Consider the following 27,184-nt stretch of genomic DNA (forward strand, 5'->3'; position numbering starts at 1 on the left):
ACAAGTCCGTTCCATACATTTTCAGTACTGCCCTTTTCTTTCAGAAAAAGATCAAACTCTTTAACAACAGTTTCTAAGAACAACTGAAATGTGGGGAAGTAGTTTTCATCGGACTGGAAATCCACAAATGCTGCTGTCTGGAACACAAAAAGCAAGAGTCAGTATCTACAAGCTTACATGTAATGTGAATATACTGAGGTCACAGCTAAATAAATATCTAAAGTTGTAATCTCTTTATGGCTTATAGATATTACTGTTGGGTTGATCCTGTATCCATGTGTAATATTTGTGGAGAGGATATATGTTTTGTTCGGGGTTAGATTGCAGTGAGGAGTTGTTTCAATCAAGGTCTCTTTGTATCCATTCCTTGTCTTCCTCACATCCTGCACCTTGGGAATCAACAATGGACAGATAAATTGTGCTTCAATAAAATACACGTTGTGCAAACTCCAAGCTAAATCAAGCACCCATCAAGTACTTTGTCAGAATTATTTGATTCTGGTTTGGTGTCAACAACTATATTAACATGCATTCTTGTGGCACAGAGAACATTTTATTTTTCTATGTTGTGTGTTTGACACTGCCAGCTTGGTGGAATTCCAGCCAGATAGAAGTGGGGTTTGAAATGTTATGCTTACCTCCCTGATCACAACATTTCTGGGAAGCAACAACACATTCAGGATGGACCTCTCTTCAGGGACAAACAGTTGGTGGAATAACAACACAAGCCCCTGGATAGGGGAGATGGGAGCATCATCATCCGTGACATCACCATAAGCAGAGAATCCAGTGATGTTTATTATGACATGTGTATCTGTTATCTCAAGAGGATGGATAAACTCCACTTTGTCATCATCAGTCACATGGGCTACAGACAGGAAGTCACATCCACCCTCTAGGAAAGAAACAGAATCTCAATTGGATTTCCTCAATTCCTCGCATACTCTCCTCGCCTCCTTTGGAAAAAGGTCAAAGGTTAGAGGAGGTTAAGAGAGGGAATGTGGAAACAAATGCGCTTGTATGAAACGAGACTCTCCTCCACTAGCGCGTTATCAGGCAAATGACATTTACAGGGGTGGAATCCCAGATTACATGTGTAAAGTGGTAAAAATAAATGCAGTTAGTTGTGCTAGACGTTTTATTGATAAAAGGAGAAGTATTGTTTTTATAAGATAGGCATGCTTCTCTCTTATGAGAAAACAACAGCTGTTTCAAAGGGCTGATTCCGCAGGAGGATAGACCTGAGCATCTTCCGTTCTCCATATTATTATTACTATTATTACTATTATCAATATTATTATTGCTATTATTACTACTATTATTACTATGATCATTATCTCCGTTCACCTTTTAACAAATTGACACTCTCCAAATATGGCCACTTTTGGGTTTTCGGAGGAAAGGAGGATTGAGGAGTCGAGGATAATATCCACGCATGACTATAAGTCTGCTAAATGGCCATATATTACTGATATTATTATTATTACTATGACGACTATTACTATTATTACTACTATTCTTATTATTACTACTATTTTTAGGCAGACTTTTTCCAATTGAGAATCTCCCAAAGGAGAACATTGTGCTTTCTCTGATATACTACAACAGCAATGACAAATGAGGCAATTAACAAATTAATTTACATTCTTGTTTAGGCCATTCATGAAAATACTCACCAGAATGAATCTGACAGTGTGGGAGGTGTAGTTGACAGACAGACTTCTGAGAGCAGTCGATGTTGAACAGGGGTCCTGCAGGTCTCTTGCCACTCTGGGCTAGAAGCCTCCTGTTCCAGGGGACTGTCCTATAGAGCACCTCTCCCTCTCCCTCCATCCTAAACACCAGGCCTGTTATACTGCACTGGAACAGACCTGAACGGAGGCACTGGAACCTGTAGAACAAACAATGATGAAGAATGACATTTTAATTACATTTCCTGAATATGATTCGAAAAATGAGGCATTGTCCTTACAAACTATTCATGAGAAAACAAGTAAAATAATACTGAGTTACCTGTATGCTCCCTTGCCCTCACGATCGTAGATTTCTGGTTCAAAGTTTTCAGGAGACCTCTAAAATGTAAAAACAATAGATTTTAAAGGTTTTGAAGAGTAGTTTAATAGAAACATATTCAACTTCTCTCTCTCTCTCTCTCTCTCTCTCTCTCTCTCTCTCTCCAGTGACGGTCTTACCATGGGAGGGTCAGTAGTACACAGGCTCTGGTCCCCTACTCTACATTCTGTGATGCTTAACTCGTCCATGGCCTCAAGTAAGCTGTCAAACAGATGCACTCTGACACAGTCCTGGCTCTCTTCTTCCATTGTCTCATCAGTCGCTGATGGCAAGGTGAAGGCCTGTCCAACAATGGTTTCATTGAGTTCCAGGAGAAGAGGAGAATCTGCACAGAAATAGTGTATATATCTAATTTTGTTAGTTATTGGTTTAAAGTTGTATTTGTATTAAATACAGATGTAGGATCTTCATTTGAGCCAGTTTGCTTCAGCAGGAAAATAATCCTGCAGCAACAGGAAATGTGAACTATTATGTATATTAAATTCATTGAAATTTTTGTAGGGGTTGATACATTTTTCGTTAGGTCAATTCAAGTGGAAAATACAAACTTCAGAAAACGTTTAAAAACTCCAATACACGACAAGTTTGCATTTCCTGCCGTATACTAAAATTCTCAGCAACAAAAGAGTGATCAAATGAAGATCCTACATCTGTAGGACCATCTCCTTCACTCTTACCTGGGGTTCTAGGAGGACTATGAGATGAGGAACTTGGCATTTCCTTCAACGTTTTTTGGGTGGCCTGGAGGACTGAGGAGAAAACAGTTGAAATGACAAACTCTATATTGACTGTTTATAGAGGTGTTACCTGCGTTTCTGAGATGTGTTATCAAAAGGGGACATAAATGTTGTATCCTCATTTATATGTTATAAAACAAAATAGTAAAGAAGCTGGGACTCTTTTTTGAAACACTCAACATCCTGACTATGAACAACATCTGTAATTACCTCCTCTGTGATCTCTCTCTAACTTCTCAGCAAGATCACCCAGGTCCATCTTCCTCATTGTGTTCAGTGTGATCTCCACAGCTCTCTCAGGGCCGTATCTCTTCACCATCTGATCCACTGTGTCCTGTCTGTCAGTGTTCTCCAGCTGGCTCTCTGGGATGGGAGGAAAGCCAGGCAGCTGGACACTAGTCAGGAAAAACTGAAATGTCTTCAGCTGTTCTCCAGTGAGCTCCTCCAGAGTGGTCAGCAGCAGAGCTGGAACATCCAACATGGAGGGTCTCTAAAATAACAAAGATGATAAGATATAAGGAAGAGAATAGAAATACTGACTACTGATATAAAATAAAGAACATTAATATATTAATATTGGTAGGACATACTAGAATCATTCTACTGGTCTCACAATATCTCAATCTCTAACACACACACACACACACACTCTCACACATACACTCTCACACACACACAGTATGTGGCTGTGATCTATATGTGGTTTGATCACAATGACATTTGACCTCTCAGACATGACCACTAGTGTTACCTTCATGAACCTCAGATTCTCCTTCATCCTAGAGATCTCAGTCTTCAGACGACGATGATTCTCTCCAGACAGGGTCAACCTGAACACAGGAAACAGTCACACACTGCTCTGTTCCCCTACACCACCACCACATGCTGTGGTCACTTCACTGGTCTACATTCATTTCACAGGTCATGAGGATGATTCAATAGAGGTATAGAAGAGATGTTAGAGGGACAATTTACTGCTTTTAAAGTTTATTATCTCTACAGCACCATACCAGTAGACTCATATATTCAATCTTACCAGTGCCTATAGCAAATCAATCAAATTGATTTTATAAAGCCCTTTTTATATCAGCAGTTGTGACAAAGTGCTTATACAGAAACCCAGCCTAAAACCCCAAACACCAAGCAATGCAGAGGCAGAAGCACGGTGGCTAGGAATATCTCCATAGAAAGGCAGGAACCTAGGAAGAAACCTAGAGAGGAACCAGGCTCTGAGGGTTGGCCAGTCCTCTTCTTTACCAGTAGAGAACAGACTAGTACAGAGTATGAATTACACCCGGGGGGTCTCTATTATTTTTAATGATACAAATATGTAATTTAACGTAAAAACAAATAACTTTTCATGTGGCATGAACACAACCAGTCATGATGCTTTCATCTGCTTGTCAAACAAATCACTTCAAAAAGTAGGATACCTGTGCATGTTCATCCACTCATATCCACTCTGAGGGGTGGCCCTGGCTGTACCAGGTAGATAATAGATAATATACTCTATGTCCACTCATATCCACTCTGAGGGGTGGCCCTGGCTGTACCAGGTAGATAATAGATAATATACTCTATGTCCACTCATATCCACTCTGAGGGGTGGCCCTGGCTGTACCAGGTAGATAATAGATAATATACTCTATGTCCACTCATATCCACCCTGAGGGGTGGCCCTGGCTGTACCAGGTAGATAATAGATAATATACTCTATGTCCACTCATATCCACTCTGAGGGGTGGCCCTGGCTGTACCAGGTAGATAACATATAATATACTCTATGTCCACTCATATCCACTCTGAGGGGTGGCCCTGGCTGTACCAGGTAGATAATAGATAATATACTCTATGTCCACTCATATCCACTCTGAGGGGTGGCCCTGGCTGTACCAGGTAGATCATAGATAATATACTCTATGTCCACTCATATCCACTCTGAGGGGTGGCCCTGGCTGTACCAGGTAGATAACAGATAATATACTCTATGTCCACTCATATCCACTCTGAGGGGTGGCCCTGGCTGTACCAGGTAGATAATAGATAATATACTCTATGTCCACTCATATCCACTCTGAGGGGTGGCCCTGGCTGTACCAGGTAGATAATAGATAATATACTCTATGTTCACTCACATTCCAGAAGAGGTGCTGGACGGCTCTCCACTCTCCTCCCCTGCTGGCTTCCTTTCCATCTCAGAGGCAGATACCTCCTACACACACACACGCACGCACGCACGCACGCACGCACGCACGCACGCACGCACGCACACACACACACACACAGCCTTTTTGTCTATTGTGTGTGTAGGGATGCAGTCTGACCCCCACCACTCATAGTGTACATGAGAGATTAGTTAATTATCTAGACTGTATGTGTGGACTGTATCATTTCATACTGTAGAACTGACTATGACAGTGAGTACAGGTGTTTTAACATATGAGGGTAGAAGTGTAGAACTGACTATGACAGTGAGTACAGGTGTTTTAACATATGAGGGTAGAAGTGTAGAACTGACTATGACAGTGAGTACAGGTGTTTTAACATATGAGGGTAGAAGTGTAGAACTGACTATGACAGTGAGTACAGGTGTTTTAACATATGAGGGTAGAAGTGTAGAACTGACTATGACAGTGAGTACAGGTGTTTTAACATATGAGGGTAGAACTGTAGAACTGACTATGACAGTGAGTACAGGTGTTTTAACATATGAGGGTAGAAGTGTAGAACTGACTATGACAGTGAGTACAGGTGTTTTAACATATGAGGGTAGAACTGTAGAACTGACTATGACAGTGAGTACAGGTGTTTTAACATATGAGGGTAGAACTGACTATGACAGTGAGTACAGGTGTTTTAACATATGAGGGTAGAAGTGTAGAACTGACTATGACAGTGAGTACAGGTGTTTTAACATATGAGGGTAGAAGTGTAGAACTGACTATGACAGTGAGTACAGGTGTTTTAACATATGAGGGTAGAAGTGTAGAACTGACTATGACAGTGAGTACAGGTGTTTTAACATATGAGGGTAGAACTGTAGAACTGACTATGACAGTGAGTACAGGTGTTTTAACATATGAGGGTAGAACTGACTATGACAGTGAGTACAGGTGTTTTAACATATGAGGGTAGAACTGTAGAACTGACTATGACAGTGAGTACAGGTGTTTTAACATATGAGGGTAGAACTGTAGAACTGACTATGACAGTGAGTACAGGTGTTTTAACATATGAGGGTAGAAGTGTAGAACTGACTATGACAGTGAGTACAGGTGTTTTAACATATGAGGGTAGAACTGACTATGACAGTGAGTACAGGTGTTTTAACATATGAGGGTAGAACTGACTATGACAGTGAGTACAGGTGTTTTAACATATGAGGGTAGAACTGACTATGACAGTGAGCACTCACTAACACACACTTCAGACTGCATGTGGCTGTGATCTATATGTGGTTTGTTCGCAATGACATTTGACCTCTCAGACATGGCTACTAGTCTTACCTTCATTACCAGTGCCCTATGCCACTTCCTCCGAAGACGTATAAATACATCACTGTCAGCATCTGATGAGTTGCTCCACCATGTTTCTGTGGTAGATACAGGTATAGAAGAGGAAGTGAAGAGAGAAAACAGTATAATTGTCGTATTACATTGTCCTGTTCATCAACAATTATTCATTTAAATCACGTTGTCTTTGTTTGAAGGAACGTTTATGATACATTTTTCTTAACACAGTTTTACGGTGTTACCTCTTCTGTGTCTGTAATCTAACTCTAACTTCTCTGCCAGATCATTCTGGTCCATCCCCCTCAGGATCCTCTGTGTTTTCCCCACAGCTCTCTCAGAGCCGTATCTCTTCACCATCTGACCCACTATGACCTGTCTGTCAGTGTTCTCCAGCTGGCTCTCTGGGATGGGAGGAAAGCCAAACGGCTTGCAACTAGTCAGTTTAGACTGAAATGTCTTCAGCTGTTCTTCAGTGAGCTCCTCCAGAGTGGCCAGCAGCAGAGCTGGAAAGGGGGAAACAGGGGAAATAGAGGGGAAGATAGGAGGGGGGATAGAGAGACAGTTAGGGTCCTTGTCTACAATCCTACTTCTCTGATCTCTCTCTAACTTCTCTGCCAGATCATTCTGGTTCATCTTCCAGATTAGGCAGCTCAGGAAGAGATATACAGCCATGATTAGAAAGTCTAATCCGTTTGTGATATCTTCCCTACTGTATTGGTGATTGTATGTATGGAATATAATGAATGTTGGATTGCTGTTTAAACATAATGGGGTCACCTGAATACATCATTAATAAAAATGATAAAAGAGAGGTCTGCTGAATGTTTTTTATGAAGTCAGTTGAATGTTCTTTCTGATTAGACCTACACTGAACTGTGATTGTGATGTATAGATCGATGTACATTCTTGCTACGTTACCTCTATTGTAATCTCTCTTTAACTTATTTGCCAGATAATTCTGGTCCATCCCCCTCAGGATCCTCTGTGTTTTCCCCACAGCACTCTCAGGGCCGTATCTCTTCACCATCTGATCCACTATGACCTGTCTGTCAGCGTTCTCCAGCTGGCTCTCTGGGATGGGAGGAAAGCCAAGCAGCTGGACACTAGTCAGTTTAGACTGAAATGTCTTCAGCTGTTCTCCAGTGAGCTTTCCCAGAGTTGTCAGCAGCAGAACTGCAACATCCAAAATTATCTAAAACAACAAATATAACAACAGTGAGGCAGGAATAGAAAAACTGACTACTGATATAAAATAAAGAACATGAATATATTCATATTGTTAAGACGTACTAGAATATTTATACTGGTCTCTCAATATCATCATAAAATAGATTACAGTTGGAACTTTAACACACACTCACACACAGTATGTGGCTGTGATCTATATGTGGTTTGATCACAATGACATTTGACCTCTCAGACATGACCACTAGTGTTACCTTCATGAACCTCAGATAATCCTCCAGCCAAGAGATCTCAGTCTCCAGACGACGACACTCCTCCTCAGACCGGGTCAACCTGGACACAGGAAACAGTCACACACTGCTCTGTTCCCCTACACCACCACCACATGCTGTGGTCACTTCACTGTTCTACATTCATTTCACAGGTCATGAGGATAAATAGAGGTATAGAAGAGATGTTAGAGGGGCAACTCACTGTTTTTAAAGTTGATTTCTCTCCAGCACCATACCAGTAGACTCACATATTCAATGTTACCAGTGGCTATAGCTATGGTGAGATGTGTCTGTTACTTGAACTCTGTGAAGCATTTATTTGGGCTGCAATTTCTGAGGCTGGTAACTCTAATGAACTTATCCTCTGCAGCAGAGGTAACTCTGGTCTTCCTTTCCAGTGGCTGTCCTCATGAGAGGAAGTTTCATCATAGCGCTTGATGGTTTTTGCGACTGTACTTGAAGAATCTTTCAAAGTTCTTGAAATGTTCCATATAGTCTTAAAGTAATGATGGACTGTCGTTTCTCTTTGCTTATTTGAGCTGTTCTTGCCATAATATGGACTTGGTTTTTTACCAAATAGGGCTATCTTCTGTACACCACCCCTACCTTGTCACAACACAACTGATTGGCTCAAACGCATTAAGAAGGAAATAAATTCCACAAATTAACTTTTAAGAAGGCACACCTGTTAATTGAAATGCATTCCAGGTGACTACCTCATGAAGCTGGTTGAGAGAATGCCAAGAGTGTGCAAAGCTGTCATCAAGGCAAAGAGTGGCTATTTGAATCTCAAATATAAAATATATTTTGATTTGTTTAACACTTTTTTGGTTACTACATGATTCCATATGTGTTATTTCATAGTTTTGATGTCTTCACTATTATTCTACAATGTAGAAAATAGCAACAATAAAGAAAAACCCTGGAATGAGTAGGTGTGTCCAAACTTTTGACTAGTACTGTATATGGGAAGCAGGCAAATGCCTTTCACTGAGCTGTATAAAGACAGACTGACAGGGGTGAGACAAATGATTTTAACTGATCTTAATGCTCTTCTGTTGTTGTTTGCAGGTGCACTATCCTTCTGGCCCTATGCAGCCAGGTCCCATCTACTTTTTAACTCCTCGCAAGTGTGGCTTGTTTGGTGTCTGCTGTGAAGGACCACAACAAGTCAACTAGTTGATTGATGAAGGCATGTCATCCAGCAAAGGCAGCAGCGCAGTCAACAACTACATGCACCATTTCTTCACCAACTACGGAGTTGGGGAAACACGTGTGGACCTGAATTATGACAACTGCAGTGGCCAAAACAAGAACAAGTTTGTGCTCTGGTATTGTGCCTGACGGACCAGCTCCAACACAGTCTGGACCTTCACTTCCTGATCACATGATCCACCACAGTCTGGACCTTCACTTCCTGATCACAGGCCACACCAAGTGCACCCCCGACTGGTGCTTCGGCCTCATCAAGCAGACGCGTCAGAATGACCAGAGTAAACACTTTGTCTGAGATTGCTGGTGTTGTGAAGGACAGCACTGTGACGGGTCAACTAGTTGTACTGGAGGATGGAAGGGTGCTGGTGGAAAGCTATGAGATAAAGAAAGTTAATCACAAAATGACGAACATGGAGTCAGGATTAAACATGGATACTGTCTGTTGCTAGGCAAGAACTTAATTGGCTGGCAACAACACCTGACTCCGTACTTCAGGTCGCTGCCACAGATGAAGCAGTACCAGCACTTCATTGTATTGTAGGAGGTTATTCTTCTTATCTAACCTTAGGAGGTGAACTGATGTTATGCAAGGTTGTAATGTCTTCTAATTTTGTTGTTGTTACTTCCTGTTTTACAGCTTCAATGCTCTGGAGCCTGGTGCTGTTGTTGTCAATGAGCGTTCGGACTCAGCTGCTAAGCAACGCTGACATCCTTCCTCACATAGATGGTCTGCCTGTACAAGCACCACCTGGACTGGACACAGCTAGACAAACTTATATTTTTGAGAAGATCAGGGAGTTTTGCGACGAAGAGGCTATGGACATCACATGCCCTGCACCAAAGTCAAGGGCAGGACAGAAACAGACTCTCCGAATATTGATTCCCTTGTTCATGCGTGGTTCTGACAGACCAGTTCATCACTGGGGGCGAGTTCCCAGTCATCAGCACTATCTGCAGTGCCTCTATTCACATGACTCTCTCCTAACACACACGCCATACGTTGCTGTTACTATTAATTGTTTTATCCTGCTGCTCAGCCACTTTACCCCTGATTGTATGCATGTAACTACCTCATCTATCACCAGTATCACTGATATGGTTCTTGATATTGTTCTTGTACATCCTTTATATTATTTGGTTCTTTCTCTACTGGCATTGACACTTGTTCATTTTCCTTTATATTGACACAATCTATTTTTAATATTGCTACTATGCAAGTAACCATTTCGCTGTACCGTTTACACCTTCTGTAGAGACCCATCCACTTAGCAAGATGTGGCTGGGGGTTATAGCATTTCTTTCACATGACCCATCAATTTAGACAAGTGTGTCTGGGTAAGCGTCATTTAATACTCATAAAATATTTTCTATCTGGTCACTTTCATGTTAACCTGGAATTGTTCCTTATTGTAGGCTACTACTTTTACCACTTTTAGTCTTAATCTATACTACACTACTCACTGTTTAGCACATGACCTCACATGTGAATCCTTAAAGAGATGGGTGGGGCTTAACAGGGTGTGATCAATGCTGAATGGGTGTAGACAAAGGAGAGCTCTCCAGTAGGTGTACCAAAACATTCATGGGACATTTTCTCAAAAGTGGGGTTACAGGTTTATCAACTTTCAAAGCAGAATTACTTTCCCATTGTTCCTTAAATGCAGTGTATGATATACCATTTTATAGCTCTGTGTCTCTGCTTTTATCCAATGTAAAAAACACAATTTCTAATTTTGCTACATCGAATCAAGGCGGTTGGTCACATATATTCTATGGCCACTCTGAGGGGTGGCCCTGGCTGTACCAGGTAGATAATAGATACAGTGGGGGAAAAAAGTATTTAGTCAGCCACCAATTGTGCAAGTTCTCCCACTTAAAAAGATGAGAGAGGCCTGTAATTTTCATCATGGGTACACGTCAACTATGACAGACAAAATGAGAAAAAAAATCCAGAAAATCACATTGTAGGATTTTTTGTGAATTTATTTGCAAATTATGGTGGAAAATAAGTATTTGGTCACCTACAAACAAGCAAGATTTCTGGCTCTCACAGACCTGTAACTTCTTCTTTAAGAGGCTCCTCTGTCCTCCACTCATTACCTGTATTAATGGCACCTGTTTGAACTTGTTATCAGTATAAAAGACACCTGTCCACAACCTCAAACAGTCACACTCCAAACTCCACTATGGCCAAGACCAAAGAGCTGTCAAAGGACACCAGAAACAAAATTGTAGACCTGCACCAGGCTGGGAAGACTGAATCTGGAATAGGTAAGCAGCTTGGTTTGAAGAAATCAACTGTGGGAGCAATTATTAGGAAATGGAAGACATACAAGACCACTGATAATCTCCCTTGATCTGGGGCTCCACGCAAGATCTCACCCCGTGGGGTCAAAATGATCACAAGAACGGTGAGCAAAAATCCCAGAACCACACAGGGGGACCTAGTGAATGACCTGCAGAGAGCTGGGACCAAAGTAACAAAGCCTACCATCAGTAACACACTACGCCGCCAGGGACTCAAATCCTGCAGTGCAAGACGTGTCCCCCTGCTTAAGCCAGTACATGTCCAGGCCCGTCTGAAGTTTGCTAGAGTGCATTTGGATGATCCAGAAGAGGATTGGGAGAATGTCATATGGTCAGATGAAACCAAAATAGAACTTTTTGGTAAAAACTCAACTCGTCGTGTTTGGAGGACAAAGAATGCTGAGTTGCATCCAAAGAACACCATACCTACTGTGAAGCATGGGGGTGGAAACATCATGCTTTGGGGCTGTTTTTCTGCAAAGGGACCAGGACGACTGATCCGTGTAAAGGAAAGAATGAATGGGGCCATGTATCGTGAGATTTTGAGTGAAAACCTCCTTCCATCAGCAAGGGCATTGAAGATGAAACGTGGCTGGGTCTTTCAGCATGACAATGATCCCAAACACACCGCACGGGCAACGATGGAGTGGCTTCGTAAGAAGCATTTCAAGGTCCTGGAGTGGCCTAGCCAGTCTCCAGATCTCAACTCCATAGAAAATCTTTGGAGGGAGTTGAAAGTCCGTGTTGCCCAGCGACAGCCCCAAAACATCACTGCTCTAGAGGAGATCTGCATGGAGGAATGGGCCAAAATATCAGCAACAGTGTGTGAAAACCTTGTGAAGACTTACAGAAAACGTTTGACCTGTGTCATTGCCAACAAAGGGTATATAACAAAGTATTGAGAAACTTTTGTTATTGACCAAATACTGATTTTCCACCATAATTAGCAAATAAATTCATTAAAAATCCTACAATGTGATTTTCTGGATTTTTCTTTCTCATTTTGTCTGTCATAGTTGACGTGTACCTATGATGAAGGCCTCTCTCATCTTTTTAAGTGGGAGAACTTGCACAATTGGTGGCTGACTAAATACTTTTTTCCCCCACTGTAATATACTCTATGTTCACTCATATCCACTCTGAGGGGTGGCCCTGGATGTACCAGGTAGATAATAGATAATATACTCTATGTCCACTCATATCCACTCTGAGGGGTGGCCCTGGCTGTACCAGGTAGATAATAGATAATATACTCTATGTCCACTCATATCCACTCTGAGGGGTGGCCCTGGCTGTACCAGGTAGATAATAGATAATATACTCTATGTCCACTCATATCCACTCTGAGGGGTGGCCCTGGCTGTACCAGGTAGATAATAGATAATATACTCTATGTCCACTCATATCCACTCTGAGGGGTGGCCCTGGCTGTACCAGGTAGATAATAGATAATATACTCTATGTCCACTCATATCCACTCTGAGGGGTGGCCCTGGCTGTACCAGGTAGATAATAGATAATATACTCTATGTTCACTCATATCCACTCTGAGGGGTGGCCCTGGCTGTACCAGGTAGATAACAGATAATATACTCTATGTCCACTCATATCCACTCTGAGGGGTGGCCCTGGCTGTACCAGGTAGATAATAGATAATATACTCTATGTTCACTCACATTCCAGAAGAGGTGCTGGGGAGTTCTTCACTCTCCTCCCCTGCTGGCTTCCTTTCCATCTCAGAGGCAGCTTCCTCCTACACACACACACACACACACAGACACACACACACACACACACACACACACACACACACACAGCCTTTTTGTCTAATGGTGTGTGTGTATGTGTGTAGGGATGCAGTCTGACCCCCACCACTCATAGTGTACATGAGAGATTAGTTAATTATCTAGACTGTATGTGTGGACTGTATCATTTCATACTGTAGAACTGACTATGACAGTGAGTACAGGTGTTTTAACATGTGAGGGTAGAAGTGTAGAACTGACTATGACAGTGAGTACAGGTGTTTTAACATATGAGGGTAGAAGTGTAGAACTGACTATGACAGTGAGTACAGGTGTTTTAACATATGAGGGTAGAAGTGTAGAACTGACTATGACAGTGAGTACAGGTGTTTTAACATATGAGGGTAGAACTGTAGAACTGACTATGACAGTGAGTACAGGTGTTTTAACATATGAGGGTAGAACTGTAGAACTGACTATGACAGTGAGTACAGGTGTTTTAACATATGAGGGTAGAACTGACTATGACAGTGAGTACAGGTGTTTTAACATACGAGGGTAGAACTGACTATGACAGTGAGTACAGGTGTTTTAACATATGAGGGTAGAACTGTAGAACTGACTATGACAGTGAGTACAGGTGTTTTAACATATGAGGGTAGAACTGACTATGACAGTGAGTACAGGTGTTTTAACATATGAGGGTAGAACTGTAGAACTGACTATGACAGTGAGCACAGGTGTTTTAACATATGAGGGTAGAACTGACTATGACAGTGAGTACAGGTGTTTTAACATATGAGGGTAGAACTGACTATGACAGTGAGCACTCACTAACACACACTTCAGACTGCATGTGGCTGTGATCTATATGTGGTTTGTTCGCAATGACATTTGACCTCTCAGACATGGCTACTAGTCTTACCTTCATTACCAGTGCCCTATGCCACTTCCTCCGAAGACGTATAAATACATCACTGTCAGCATCTGATGAGTTGCTCCACCATGTTTCTGTGGTAGATACAGGTATAGAAGAGGAAGTGAAGAGAGAAAACAGTATAATTGTCGTATTACATTGTCCTGTTCATCAACAATTATTCATTTAAATCACGTTGTCTTTGTTTGAAGGAACGTTTATGATACATTTTTCTTAACACAGTTTTACGGTGTTACCTCTTCTGTGTCTGTAATATGTCTCTAACTTCTCTGCCAGATCATTCTGGTCCATCCCCCTCAGGATCCTCTGTGTTTTCCCCACAGCTCTCTCAGAGCCGTATCTCTTCACCATCTGACCCACTATGACCTGTCTGTCAGTGTTCTCCAGCTGGCTCTCTGGGAGGAGAGGAAAGCCTAACATCCAGCCACTAGTCAGTTTAGACTGAAATGTCTTCAGCTGTTCTTCAGTGAGCTCCTCCAGAGTGGTCAGCAGCAGAGCTGGAAAGAGGTGGAAACAGGGGAAATAGAGGGGAAGATAGGAGGGGGGATAGAGAGACAGTTAGGGTCCTTATCTACAATCCTACTTCTCTGATCTCTCTCCTTCTCTGCCAGATCATTCTGGTTCATCTTCCAGATTAGGCAGCTCAGGAAAAGATATACAGCCATGATTAGAAAGTCTAATCCATTTGTGAAATGTTCCCTACTGTATTGGTGATTGTATGTATGGAATATAATGAATGTTGGATTGCTGTTTAAACATAATGGGGTAACCTGGATACATCATGAATAAAAATGTTAAAAGAGAGGCCTGCTGAATGTTTTATGAAGTCAGTTGAATGTTCTTTCTGATTAGACCTACACTGAACTGTGATTGTGATGTATAGATCGATGTACATTCTTGCTACGTTACCTCTATTGTAATCTCTCTTTAACTTATTTGCCAGATAATTCTGGTCCATCCCCCTCAGGATCCTCTGTGATTTCCCCACAGCACTCTCAGGGCCGTATCTCTTCACCATCTGATCCACTATGACCTGTCTGTCAGCGTTCTCCAGCTGGCTCTCTGGGATGGGAGGAAAGCCAAGCAGCTGGACACTAGTCAGTTTAGACTGAAATGTCTTCAGCTGTTCTCCAGTGAGCTTTCCCAGAGTTGTCAGCAGCAGAACTGCAACATCCAAAATGATCTAAAACAACAAATATAACAACAGTGAGGCAGGAATAGAAAAACTGACTACTGATATAAAATAAAGAACATGAATATATTAATATTGTTAAGACGTACTAGAATATTTATACTGGTCTCTCAATATCATCATAAAATAGATTACAGTTGGAACTTTAACACACACTCACACACAGTATGTGGCTGTGATCTATATGTGGTTTGATCACAATGACATTTGACCTCTCAGACATGACCACTAGTGTTACCTTCATGAACCTCAGATAATCCTCCAGCCAAGAGATCTCAGTCTCCAGACGACGACACTCCTCCTCAGACCTGGTCAACCTGGACACAGGAAACAGTCACACACTGCTCTGTTCCCCTACACCACCACCACATGCTGTGGTCACTTCACTGTTCTACATTCACTCAGGTCATGAGGATGATGTAATAAAATATGTTATGGTAGAGTTGTTAATATTAGACGTATTATGTCCACTCACCTTCCAGAAGAGGTGCTGGGGAGTTTGGCAGACTGCTCATCCCTGTTGGCCTCTGACTGCAACACATACACCCATATGTACACACAAACACACACACACAGTAGATTGCAGTGTCTGCAGAGAATACTGTGATCTACTGCATGTGGTTTTCTCACATTGACTTTAGACATGGCCACTAGTCTTACCTTCAGCACCTCCAGCTTCTCCTTCAGACTAGAGATCTCAGCCTCCAGACGACGACACTCCTCCTCATACAGGGTCAAACTGAACACAGGAAACAGTCACACACTGCTCTGTTCCCCTACACCACCACCACATGCTGTGGTCACTTCACTGTTCTACATTCATTTCACAGGTCATGAGGATGATGCAATAGAGGTATAGAAGAGATGTTAGAGGGGCAATTCACTGCTTTTAAAGTTGATTTCTCTCCAGCACCATACCAGTAGACTCATATATTCAATGTTACCAGTGGCTATAGCTATGTTGAGATGTGTCTGTTACTTGAACTCTGTGAAGCATTTATTTGGGCTGCAATTTCTGAGGCTGGTAACTCTAATGAACTTATCCTCTGCAGCAGAGGTAACTCTGGTCTTCCTTTCCAGTGGCTGTCCTCATGAGAGGAAGTTTCATTATAGCGCTTGATGGTTTTTGCGACTGTACTTGAAGAATCTTTCAAAGTTCTTGACATTTTCCGTATTGACTGACCTTCATGTCTTAAAGTAATGATGGACTGTCGTTTCTCTTTTCTTATTTGAGCTGTTCTTGATATAATATGGACTTGGTCTTTTACCAAATAGGACTATCTTCTGTATACCACCCCTACCTTGTCACAACACAACTGATTGGCTCGAACGCATTAAGAAGGAAATAAATTACACAAATTAACTTTTAAGAAGGCACACCTGTTGAAATGCATTCCAGGTGACTACCTCATGAAGCTGGTTTAGAGAATGCCAAGAGTGTGCAAAGCTGTCATCAAGGCAAAGGGTGGCTATTTGAAGAATCTCAAATACATTTTGATTTGTTTAACACTTTTTTGGTTACTACATGATTCCAGATGTGTTATTTCATAGTGTTGATGTCTTCACTATTATTCTACAATGTAGAAAATAGTAAAAATAAAGAAAAACCCTGGAATGAGTAGGTGTGTCCAAACTTTTGACTAGTACTGTATATGGGAAGCAGGCAAATGCCTTTCACTGAGCTGTATAAAGACAGACTGACAGGGGTGAGACAAATGATTTTAATTGATCTTAATGCTCTTTTGTTGTTGTTTGCAGGTGCACTAACCTTTTGACCCTATGCAGCCAGGTCCCATCTACTTTTTAACTCCTCGCAAGTGTGGCTTGTTTGGTGTCTGCTGTGAAGGACCACAACAAGTCAACTAGTTGATTGATGAAGGCATGTCATCCAGCAAAGGCAGCAGCGCAGTCAACAACTACATGCACCATTTCTTCACCAACTACGGAGTTGGGGAAACACGTGTGGACCTGAATTGTGACAACTGCAGCGGCCAAAACAAGAACAAGTTTGTGCTCTGGTATTGTGCCTGGCAGACCAGCTCCACCACAGTCTGGACCTTCACTTCCTGATCACATGATCCACCACAGACTGGACTTTCACTTCCTGATCACATGATCCACCACAGTCTGGATCTTCACTTCCTGATCACAGGCCACACCAAGTTCACCCCCGACTGGTGCTTCGGCCTCATCAAGCAGACGCGCCAGAATGACCAGAGTAAACACTTTATCCGAGATCGCTGGTTTTGTGAAGGACAGCATTGTGACGGGTCAACATCCCACAGCTGGTTGTACTGGAGGATGGTACGGTGCTATGGCTGGCAACAACACCTGACTCCGTACTTCAGGTCTCTGCCACAGATCAAGCAGTACCAGCACTTCATTGTATTGTAGGAGGTTATTCTTCTTAACTAAACTAAGGAGGTGAATTGATGTAATGTCTTATAATTTTGTTGTTGTTATTTCCTGTTTTACAGCTTCGATGCTCTGGAGCCTGGTGTTGTTGTTGACAAGGAGCGTTCGGACTCAGCTGCTAAGCAACACTGACATCATTCCTCACATAGATGGTCTGCCTGTACAAGCACCACCTGGACTGGACACAGCTAGACAAACTTATATTTTTGAGAAGATCAGGGAGTTTTGCGACGAAGAGGCTATGGACATCACATGCCCTGCACCAAAGTCAAGGGCAGGACAGAAACAGACTCTCCGAATATTGATTCCCTTGTTCATGCGTGGTTCGGACGGACCAGTTCATCACTGGGGGCGAGTTCCCAGTCATCAGCACTATCTGCAGTGCCTCTATTCACATGACTCTCTCCTAACACACACGCATACGTTGCTGTTACTATTAATTGTTTTATCCTGCTGCTCAGCCACTTTACCCCTGATTGTTTGCATGTAACTACCTCATCTATCACCAGTATCACTGATATGGTTCTTGATATTGTTCTTGTACATCCTTTATATTATTTGGTTCTTTCTCTACTGGCATTGACACGTGTTCATTTTCCTTTATATTGACACTATCTATTTTTGATATTGCTACTATGCAAGTAACCATTTCACTGTACCGTTTACACCTTCTGTAGAGACCCATCCACTTAGCAAGATGTGGCTGGGGGTTATAGCATTTCTTTCACATGACCCATCAATTTAGACAATAGATAATATACTCTATGTTCACTCATATCCACTCTGAGGGTTGGCCCTGGCTGTACCAGGTAGATAATAGATAATATACTCTATGTCCACTCACAGTCTAGAAGGGGTCCTGTGGAGTTTGTTGAACGGCCCTTCACTCTCCTCCCCTGCTGGCTTCCTTTCCTTCTCAGAGGCAGATACCTCCTACACACACACACACACACACACACACACACACACACACATACACAAAAAAGTTTACCATGTACAATGTAGAACATAAACTAGTTCAGCCTTCTTCACCCCCCCTTGAATGACGTGAAAGGACTAGCTATACATTCATAGGATATTACTGCGTTATGAATTCATAGCTAGATAATAACCTAGACATTTTAATGTTGGCCTATGAACTATTACATCACGTTGTTGCGTTTCATCGTGCAAGTTTCTTTTCCGGCACATCCGAGTTGCTGGAAGTGAAATATGAAACGGATACAATGTAGCCTACTTTACTATCAACAAACTTTACCAGAGACTTTACCACTAATATATCCACGAAATAACAGCATACTCTGGTTTTTTCCAAACTATTTTCTTACCTTGGATGGGTCCATTTTTAGACACTACAGGTGCAGACAGCCGACTGGAAAGTAATGAAGCCTGATAGTAGAGCGCTCCAGTTTCCTGGTTTTCAGCAGCCCATCCCATCCTGTGGCACATCCTCCCTATTGGTCTCTAGTAGTGCGTCGCCCTCTAGTGGACAAACTGACACCAAACCAAAATAGGTGTGAGAGAGAAGCCATTCTTATCCAGCAATAAAGTCGATACAACATCTTTGATATTATCTTGTTCTTTATGTTTACAGTTGAATCACAGGTTGTATTTGTAATTAAACAATGTTCTGATTCTTTTAGTGGCTTTGTGGGATTGATTTAACATATGAAGAACACATCAAAAATATATGTTATTCATCGTAGGAGTAGGGTTGCAAAATTCCCGGGAACGTTCAATAAATTGCCTGGTTTTCCAGGTGATTCCGGATTTCCTGCGTATTCTCTCCTGATTCCGGGAATCCTCCAACAGGGATTTCGGGAAAACCAGGGAAACCTATGTAGGACACTTATCCTTGTCTTTAGGGCATCCTGGTGGTTCAGCAGGAAATTACACTTTAATGTTTGATGATTGGGAAGAGGTGGAGGTGGAGGAGGAAGTGGAGCCATGGGCATGTGGTGCTGTGAGGGAGAAATGAGAGAGAGTGAGAAAGATGAGAGAGAGTGAGAATGAAAGAGCGAGAGAGAGAGAGAGAGAGAGAGAGAGAGAGAGAGAGAGAGAGAGAGAGAGAGACAGCCTAAAACATGTAATACATGTTAGATGGAAATTAATACAGTAGAGTATACTCAAGATGCAATTGACACATGGTATCATATTATCATCAGACAGGTCAATTCATACATGTTGTCATATTTCATAAGACAGGTCAATTCACACATGTTATCATATTATCATAAGACAGGTCAATTCATACATGTTGTCATATTTCATAAGACAGTTCAATTCATACATGTTGTCATATTATCATCAGACATGTAAAGTGTCAGTCCCATGTTTCATGAGCTGAAACAAAAGATCCCAAAAATGTTCCATATTGCACAAAAAACGTATTTCTCTCAAATTTCTCTCAAGAATTTGGCAGTATGTCTAACTGGCCTCACAACCGCAGACCACGTGTAACCTCACCAGCCCAGGACCTCCACATCCGGCTTCTTCACCAGCGGGATCGTCTGAGACCAGCCACCCTGACAGCTGAGGAAATGGAGGAATATTTCTGTCCGTAATAAAGCCCCTTTGTGGGGAAAAACTAATTCTGATTGGCTGGGCATAGCTCCCCCAGTAGGTGGGCCTATGCCCTCCCAAGCCCACATTTACATTTACATTTTAGTCATTTAGCAGACGCTCTTATCCAGAGCGACTTACAGGAGCAATTAGGGTTAAGTGCCTTGCTTAAGGGCACATCGACAGATTTTTCACCTAGTCGGCTCAGGGATTAGAACCAGCGACCTTTCGGTTACTGGCACAACGCTCTTACCCACTAAGCTACCTGCCCACCCATGGCTGTGCCCCTGCCCAATGGTGAAATCCATAGATTAGGGCCTAATGAATTTATTTCAATTGACTGATTTCCTAATATAAATGTTTGTTCAGTGTAGATTCATGTAATTGAAAAACACTATAAGATATTATATACACCAGGGTTTTGCTCAATTCAGAATTTGGGAATTGACACCCATTCAACTCATGAGTTGAAATTCAAATTCAATTGGCCACACCCCACAGGATGTAGAATTTGAATTTCCGTGACAGGAAGTATAATTTAATTCAGTGCAATTCAAATAAATTTCACTCAGTCATAGAACATGAGAGTTTCATTGAATCTGACAGGTCACACTTCCAGATACCAAAGAATATATAACTTTTCTCTGGAAACAATGTTCATATACTCTATTAACCTTAGTGCTTAGAATATACCATTATATTTCCACCAACCATTTCATTTGTTTGTCTTCTTTTTGAAGGCTTCAGGGTTAACTTGAGGGTTAAACTAATGCATTGTGGGAAATGTAGTATTTCCCCCCCATATTGAACAACATTTAAGTGATTAATGAAATATAATAACTACAAGTTGTGTTTTCCTTGATCATTCATTTCAATAGTTTGTCCTGAAAATCAATTGTTTCATCAATATTTTATATGCATGTTTATTACAACATGTTTGATATTTAATTTACAATATGTATATTTGTATAGACTACAACTATAGAACAGAAGAGGCATTTTAATTTAATTTAATTCCACTGAATTCAACTCTATTTCCTTTCATTAAAATTGCAATTCTGTATCCTACTTATTACTTCAATTAAAATTCAATAATTGAATTGGATTTATGAGCCATTCTCAATTAAATTCTGAATTGACCAGGACCCTGTTATACACTGCAAAATATACATATTTCCCTGAGAGTGAAATGAGTGCCTGTCATTCAGTCTGATTAAAGCTGGAATCGTTAATGGTGAAACAGCCACGTCCGTTCGAGATATTACAACAACAAAGAAGTTATTGGGAACAACCACACTGTTTTCCCCTCAGACATCATTGCACACGATAGAAGAGCACAATATGAACTGCAATTCTGTTACCATGTTGCACGACGCTCCGCAGCTAGGCAACAAAAACAATAACAAAGGTGGTGGGGAGGCCAGTGGTGCTGCTTCCCCCTACTGCTGATTCAAATATGGCCGAAACGTCATAGATATTAGTATTCAGACCCCTTGACTTTTTCCACATTTTGTTATGTTACAGCCTTATTAAAAAATGTATTTTTTTTAATACATATATATATATATACAGTGGGGAGAACAAGTATTTGATACACTGCCGATTTTGCAGGTTTTCCTACTTACAAAGCATGTAGAGGTCTGTAATTTTTTATCATAGGTACACTTCAACTGTGAGAGACAGAATCTAAAACAAAAATCCAGAAAATCACATTGTATGATTTTTAAGTAATTAATTTGCATTTTATTGCATGATATACGTATTTGATCACCTACCAACCAGTTAGAATTCCGGCTCTCACAGACCTGTTAGTTTTTCTTTAAGAAGCCCTCCTGTTCTCCACTCATTACCTGTATTAACTGCACCTGTTTGAACTCGTTACCTGTATAAAAGACCTGTCCACACATTCAATTCAACAGACTCCAACCTCTCCACAATGGCCAAGACCAGAGAGCTGTGTAAGGACATCAGGGATACAATTGTAGACCTGCACAAGGCTGGGATGGGCTACAGGACAATAGGCAAGTAGCTTGGTGAGAAGGCAACAACTGTTGGTGCAATTATTAGAAAATGGAAGAAGTTCAAGATGACGGTCAATCACCCTCGGTCTGGGGCTCCATGCAAGATCTCACCTCATGGGGCATCAATGATCATGAGGAAGATAAGGGATCAGCCCAGAACTACACGGCAGGACCTGGTCAATGACCTGAAGAGAGCTGGGACCACAGTCTTAAAGAAAACCATTAGTAACACACTACGCCGTCATGGATTAAAATCCTGCAGCTCACGCAAGGTCCCCCTGATCAACTCAGCGCATGTCCAGGCCATCTGAAGTTTGCCAATGACCATCTGGGTGATCCAGAGGAGGAATGGGAGAAGGTCATGTGGTCTGATGAGACAAAAATAGAGCTTTAACTCCACTCGCCGTGTTTGGAGGAAGAAGAAGGATGAGTACAACCCCAAGAACACCATCCCAACCATGAAGCATGGAGGTGGAAACATCATTCTTTGGGGATGCTTTTCTGCAAAGGGGACAGGACGACTGCACCGTATTGAGGGGAGGATGGATGGGGCCATGTATGGCGAGATCTTGGCCAACAACCTCCTTCCCTCAGTAAGAGCATTGAAGATGGGTCGTGGCTCTTCCAGCATGACAATGACCCGAAACACACAGCCAGGGCAACTAAGGAGTGGCTCCGTAAGAAGCATCTCAAGGTCCTGGAGTGGCCTAGCCAGTCTCCAGACCTGAACCCAATAGAACATCTTTGGAGGGAGCTGAAAGTCCGTATTGCCCAGCGACAGCCCCGAAACCTGAAGGATCTGGAGAAGGTCTGTATGGAGGAGTGGGCCAAAATCCCTGCTGCAGTGTGTGCAAACCTGGTCAAGACCTACAGGAAACGTATGATCTCTGTAATTGCAAACAAAGGTTTCTGTACCAAATATTAAGTTCTGCTTTTCTGATGTATCAAATACTTATCTCATGCAATAAAATGCACATTCATTACTTAAAAATCATACAATGTGATTTTCTGGATTTTTGTTTTAGATTCCATCTCTCACAGTTGAAGTGTACCTATGATAAATATTACAGACCTCTACATGCTTTGTAAGTAGGAAAACCTGCAAAATCGGCAGTGTATCAAATACTTGTTCTCCCCACTGTATATATATATATATATATATATATATATATATATATATATATATATATATATATATATATATACATTTACATTTTAGTCATTTAGCAGACACTCTTATCCAGAGCGACTTACAGTTAGTGAGTGCATACATTTTCCATACAATTAACACTGTTTGTACAGTACTTATGCATTTAATATGATTTATCTTCTGACAAACTTTTAAAATATGAATGCATCATTTTCATGCATAGCATTTGCTGCTTGACAAAATAACTGAAACGTACAGTGGCTTATATCACATTAACATTCAGGTAAAATGGTCATCCATTCAGAATAAAAAACTAATATTTACACCTGAGAGTTTGAGCAGTTTCGTTGTTCCAGGTAGGTTCTATTTCAGTAGTACGCATACTGATCAGAACCTGTAGATGTCAGCCCTCTGGGCTCTGTTGGCAGAAGTGTTGTTTATATATATATATATATATATATATATATATATATATATATATATATATACACTGCTCAAAAAAATTATGGGAACACTTAAACAACACAATGTAACTCCAAGTCAATCACACTTCTGTGAAAACAAACTGTCCACTTAGGAAGCAACACTGATTGACAAAAAATGTCACATGCTGTTGTGCAAATGGAATAGACAACAGGTGGAAATTATAGGCAATTAGCAAGACACCCCCAATAAAGGAGTGGTTCTGCAGGTGGTGACCACAGACCACTTCTCAGTTCCTATGCTTCCTGGCTGATGTTTTGGTCACTTTTGAATGCTGGCGGTGCTTTCACTCTAGTGGTAGCATGAGACGGAGTCTACAACCCACACAAGTGGCTCAGGTAGTGCAGCTCATCCAGGATGGCACATCAATGCGAGCTGTGGCAAGAAGGTTTGCTGTGTCTGTCAGCGTAGTGTCCAGAGCATGGAGGCGCTACCAGGAGACAGGCCAGTACATCAGGAGACGTGGAGGAGGCCGTAGAAGGGCAACAACCCAGCAGCAGGACTGCTACCTCCACCTTTGTGCAAGGAGGAGCAGGAAGAGCACTGCCAGAGCCCTGCAAAATGACCTCCAGCAGGCCACAAATGTGCATGTGTCTGCTCAAACGGTCAGAAACAGACTCCATGAGGGTAGTATGAGGGCCCGACGTCCACAGGTGGGGGTTGTGCTTACAGCCCAACACCGTGCAGGACGTTTGGCATTTGCCAGAGAACACCAAGATTGGCAAATTCGCCACTGGCGCCCTGTGCTCTTCACAGATGAAAGCAGGTTCACGCTGAGCACGTGACAGACGTGACAGAGTCTGGAGACGCCGTGGAGAACGTTCTGCTGCCTGCAACATCCTCCAGCATGACCGGTTTGGCGGTGGGTCAGTCATGGTGTGGGGTGGAATTTCTTTGGGGGGGCCGCACAGCCCTCCATGTGCTCGCCAGAGGTAGCCTGACTGCCATTAGGTACCGAGATGAGATCCTCAGACCCCTTGTGAGACCATATGCTGGTGCAGTTGGCCCTGGGTTCCTCCTAATGCAAGACAATGCTAGACTTCATGTGGCTGGAGTGTGTCAGCAGTTCCTGCAAGAGGAAGGCATTGATGCTATGGACTGGCCCGCCCGTTCCCCAGACCTGAATCCAATTGAGCACATCTGGGACATCATGTCTCGCTCCATCCACCAATGCCACGTTGCACCACAGACTGTCCAGGAGTTGGCGGATGCTTTAGTCCAGGTCTGGGAGGAGATCCCTCAGGAGACCATCCGCCCCCTCATCAGGAGCATGCCCAGGCGTTGTAGGGAGGTCATACAGGCACGTGGAGGCCACACACACTACTGAGCCTCATTTTGACTTGTTTTAAGGACATTACATCAAAGTTGGATCAGCCTGTAGTGTGGTTTTCCACTTTAATTTTGAGGGTGACTCCAAATCCAGACCTCCATGGGTTGATACATTTGATTTCCATTGATAATTTGTGTGTGATTTTGTTGTCAGCACATTCAACTATGTAAAGAAAAAAGTATTTAATAAGATTATTTCATTCATTCAGATCTAGGATGTGTTATTTTAGTGTTCCCTTAATTTTTTTAAGCAGTGTAAATATATATATATATATATATATATATATATATATATATATATATATATATATATATATATATATATATATCACATTTACATAAGAATTCAGACCCTTTATTCAGTACTTTGTTGAAGCACCTTTGGCAGCAATTACAGCCTTGAGTCTTCTTGGGTATGACGTGTTGGTGAACACATTATATGGAGAGGGAGTACAAACCATCGACGCTAGACAGAGAGGAATATGCTTAAGCAAAAGGCAGTTTATTAAACACAGAGATAGCTGGTACTGCTCAAGCTACATGCATGGGATCCTGCTAATTAACATGCATGGACCCAATCAATTGCCTCTTATGGAGACAGTTGAGAAGGATGGATAAACAGAGTTTACAGCATTATTTTATACAATGTAACATAAAGGAAGGGGTCCTTCTTCTAGTCCCTTGATTGGTTCCCGAGGCGTAGGAGGCGGGTCTGCTCTGTCCAGAGTAGAAGCCCCATTGGTGCACGGCAGAGTCCTCTGCCCTTGGCACCCGACCAGTAGACAGGGGAGTTGAGAATGAGTGTGCGTCCACAGTGAGATGTGTGTGTGTGTGTGTGTGTGTGTGTCTCAAGGGAAACTCGTGGGGAGCAACAAGTGATTGTGGCCTGTGGCGTGGGTGTTGTCCTTGGCCACCTGGTGACAAGATATGGTCCTCTGTCCATTGTTCTTGCATAGGAACAGCATTTATTGAAAACAAGCTCCTGACCCTAATAGGTCTTGCACAACATCTTACACAACATATATTCAGATCAATCTATAACCGTTTATATTTACTACGACAAATCCCCCTCTTCACGTCTTCTAGACGTGATCCATTAATTATGTTGGCATTTAAGCATAGTTGAATCAGTCTTAAAAGAAAAACAATATTGCAGGAAAGAAAACAACACATGATAACGCATAATGCAATAGTAAAAAACATTCAACCATCCCCCTCTAGCATACTAATTATATGGGCAGTTAATTAAACAATGTTAGTCCCCCTCTAGTGAGTGATTATATGGCTAGTTAATTAAACAATGTTAGTCCCCCTCTAGTGAGTGATTATATGGCTAGTTAATTAAACAATGTTAGTCCCCCTCTAGTGCACGATTAAATACATCAAAGCTGTTGTTCAAATTCTATTTCATCTTCATTTTGGTGTCAAATTTTGGTTTTGGCTGCTCAAATCAGCCCTGACTTCTGTCAGTGATCTAGAAGGAGTGGGGGCTGGTGTGCAATGAGTTAGATGGTGCCAGGGTGCGCCTGATTTACCTCTGACCTGGACTGAGTGTGAAGTAACCTCCTTCACTTCGTACGGTCCAGTCCACCTGGGTTCCAGCCACTTTCTCTTGTGGACTTTTACCCTCACCCAGTCTCCCACTTTTACCTTCAGTGGCAGCGTACTTCCCGACAGCTCCCCCTCTTGGGCCTTCTGCACCTGAGAAGAGAGTGCTGCAGAAAATTCCGTCAATTTCTTCACATAATCAGTCATTTCTATCTGTTGTACATCAAGGGAGGGCATATGACCTCCCTCCCTTGGTGGACCTATGTTAATTTTGTTCCTGCACAAACCTTTGTTATTTTAGCTTTAAATGTTTGGTTGGCACGTTCCACGAGTCCCTGGGACTGTGGATGTTACTGAACCGAATCTGTGCATGATTCCGAATCTTACCTCCACCTTTTTCAGGTGTTTTTTGCTAAAATGTGTGGTTGTCAGATCTTATCTGCCTTGGTATACCATATCTGGGTATTAACTTAGTTTGTAGCCACTTAATGACTGACCTAT

General features: G+C 42.0%; 1 protein-coding gene and 1 long non-coding RNA gene across 2 annotated transcripts; both read right to left on the bottom strand.

Annotated features, from left to right (window-relative positions):
- Nucleotides 1–3,598: 3,598 nt before the first annotated feature.
- LOC311114476 (uncharacterized protein) lies at nt 3,599–9,525 on the bottom strand (the record flags this gene model as incomplete). Its single annotated transcript, XM_084189721.1, has 6 exons — nt 3,599–3,640; nt 6,317–6,402; nt 6,565–6,825; nt 7,241–7,514; nt 7,762–7,840; nt 9,473–9,525. 6 exons carry the CDS (start codon nt 9,523–9,525, stop codon nt 3,599–3,601), a joined length of 795 nt encoding a protein of 264 aa, XP_084045847.1.
- Nucleotides 9,526–12,975: 3,450 nt separating this feature from the next.
- LOC311114479 lies at nt 12,976–14,338 on the bottom strand. The gene is made up of 3 exons (XR_014611117.1): nt 14,220–14,338; nt 13,972–14,057; nt 12,976–13,054 (listed from the first exon to the last, which is right to left on the bottom strand). It is a non-coding gene; the product is annotated as an uncharacterized lncRNA (long non-coding RNA).
- Nucleotides 14,339–27,184: the final 12,846 nt, after the last annotated feature.

This window comes from Coregonus lavaretus (genome assembly GCF_964263955.1).
Source record: "Coregonus lavaretus genome assembly, contig: HAP1_SCAFFOLD_803, whole genome shotgun sequence".
Classification (NCBI taxonomy): Eukaryota; Metazoa; Chordata; class Actinopteri; order Salmoniformes; family Salmonidae; genus Coregonus; species Coregonus lavaretus.